The following is a 1,447-nucleotide window of genomic DNA, read 5'->3' as shown; positions in this document are numbered from 1 at the left end:
TTCAATCATTGGCACGGGTGGCTCTGGGAAGACCACTCTTGCCAGGAAAATCTACAATGATGTTGTCATCAAAAGTCAGTTTAATTGCCGTGCGTGGGTCTGTATATCTCAAAATTTCCGAACCAGAGAACTGTTGCTTGAAATTTTGAAGTCAGCTGAGATGCCAAAATCAGATGAGTTGACAAGGAAGAAGCTGTTCAAATGCTTGAGTGAGGATGAACTAAAAAAGAAGCTATTTAGATGCTTGCAAGGGAGGAGGTACCTAATAGTCATTGAAGACATTTGGAAACCTGAACAATGGGATGAGGTAAGTTCTGTTTTTCCTTGTAACTCAAACAGAAGCAGAATATTGATTACTAGCAGCATAAAAGAAGTAGCTTCACATGCAAGTCTTACTCCTCCCCACTCTCTCCGATCTCTTAACAATGATGAAAGTTGGGAACTCTTTAACAGGGAGGTGTTCCGAGAAGGAACATGTCCTTCCGAGTTGGAAGCTCTCGGAAGAAAAGTTGTGAAAGATTGTCGTGGTTTACCACTTTCTATTGTAGTATTAGGGGGCCTTTTAGCATACAAAAAGAAGAACTATCAAACATGGTCCAAATTGATTAGCAACGTAAATTGGCGCCTTACTGAGGCTAATACAATATGCAAAGACATACTAGACTTGACCTACATCCACCTGCCTCTGTACTTGAAACCTTGTTTTTTGTATTTTGGTGTTTACCCCGAAGGCTTTGAAATCCCTGTAAGGCAACTAATTCAACTGTGGGTAGCTGAGAGATTCATTCAGCAAACTAAAGATAGGGAGCCAGAGGATGTTGCTCAAGAGTACTTGGACGAGCTCATAGATCGAGGCTTGATCCAAGTGGGTAGGCGGAGGACAGATGGAGGGGTAAAGACATGCCATGTCCATGATATTTTGCGAGATTTTTGCATATCAAAGAGTGCGGAAGAGAGGTTTTTTGAGGTTTGTACAAATGTTAACCTTAACCTTTTATCCGTTAAAAAATCCCGTAGACTTTCCATCCAGGGTAGCATTGATCCATATATTTCTTCAAATCCCCCTCACTTTTCCCGTTCTTTGTTGTTTCTTGGTCAACATACATATGCATTCGACTCAAACCACTGGAAATGGGTCCTCGAAAACTTCAAGCTTCTTCGAATGCTTAATTTCGGGTGTGTAGATCTCTACTCCATTCCCACAAGGATAGAAGAATTGATCTATTTGAGGTACTTGGGTATAGAATCTGATGCTCTGAAAGCTATTCCAGCTTCCATTTGCAAGCTTGACAGACTAGAAACACTTGATTTTAGAGGTACCTTTCTGAATTGTTTGCCAGAAGGAATATGGAAGCTTCCAAATTTAAGGAATTTGTATATGTCTGGGCCAGTGAGTTTACCTAACCCAGGAGAGAGCGATTGGTGTGAGTCTCTTCAAGTCCTTTCC

At 41.2% G+C, this 1,447-nt stretch overlaps 1 protein-coding gene across 1 annotated transcript in view; it reads left to right on the top strand.

Annotated features, from left to right (window-relative positions):
- The window catches only part of LOC132191093 (putative disease resistance RPP13-like protein 3), a 1,621-nt gene continuing 174 nt past the window's right edge, over positions 1-1,447 (top strand). The window contains exon 1 of the mRNA XM_059606106.1: positions 1-1,390. Within this exon, the coding sequence (XP_059462089.1) occupies positions 161-1,390 (1,230 nt within the window). The 5' untranslated portion in view covers positions 1-160. The remainder of the gene's footprint in view (positions 1,391-1,447) is intronic.

The sequence above is a fragment of the Corylus avellana genome, chromosome ca8 (genome assembly GCF_901000735.1).
Source record: "Corylus avellana chromosome ca8, CavTom2PMs-1.0".
Classification (NCBI taxonomy): Eukaryota; Viridiplantae; Streptophyta; class Magnoliopsida; order Fagales; family Betulaceae; genus Corylus; species Corylus avellana.
This window is presented reverse-complemented; position numbering and strand designations above follow the sequence as displayed.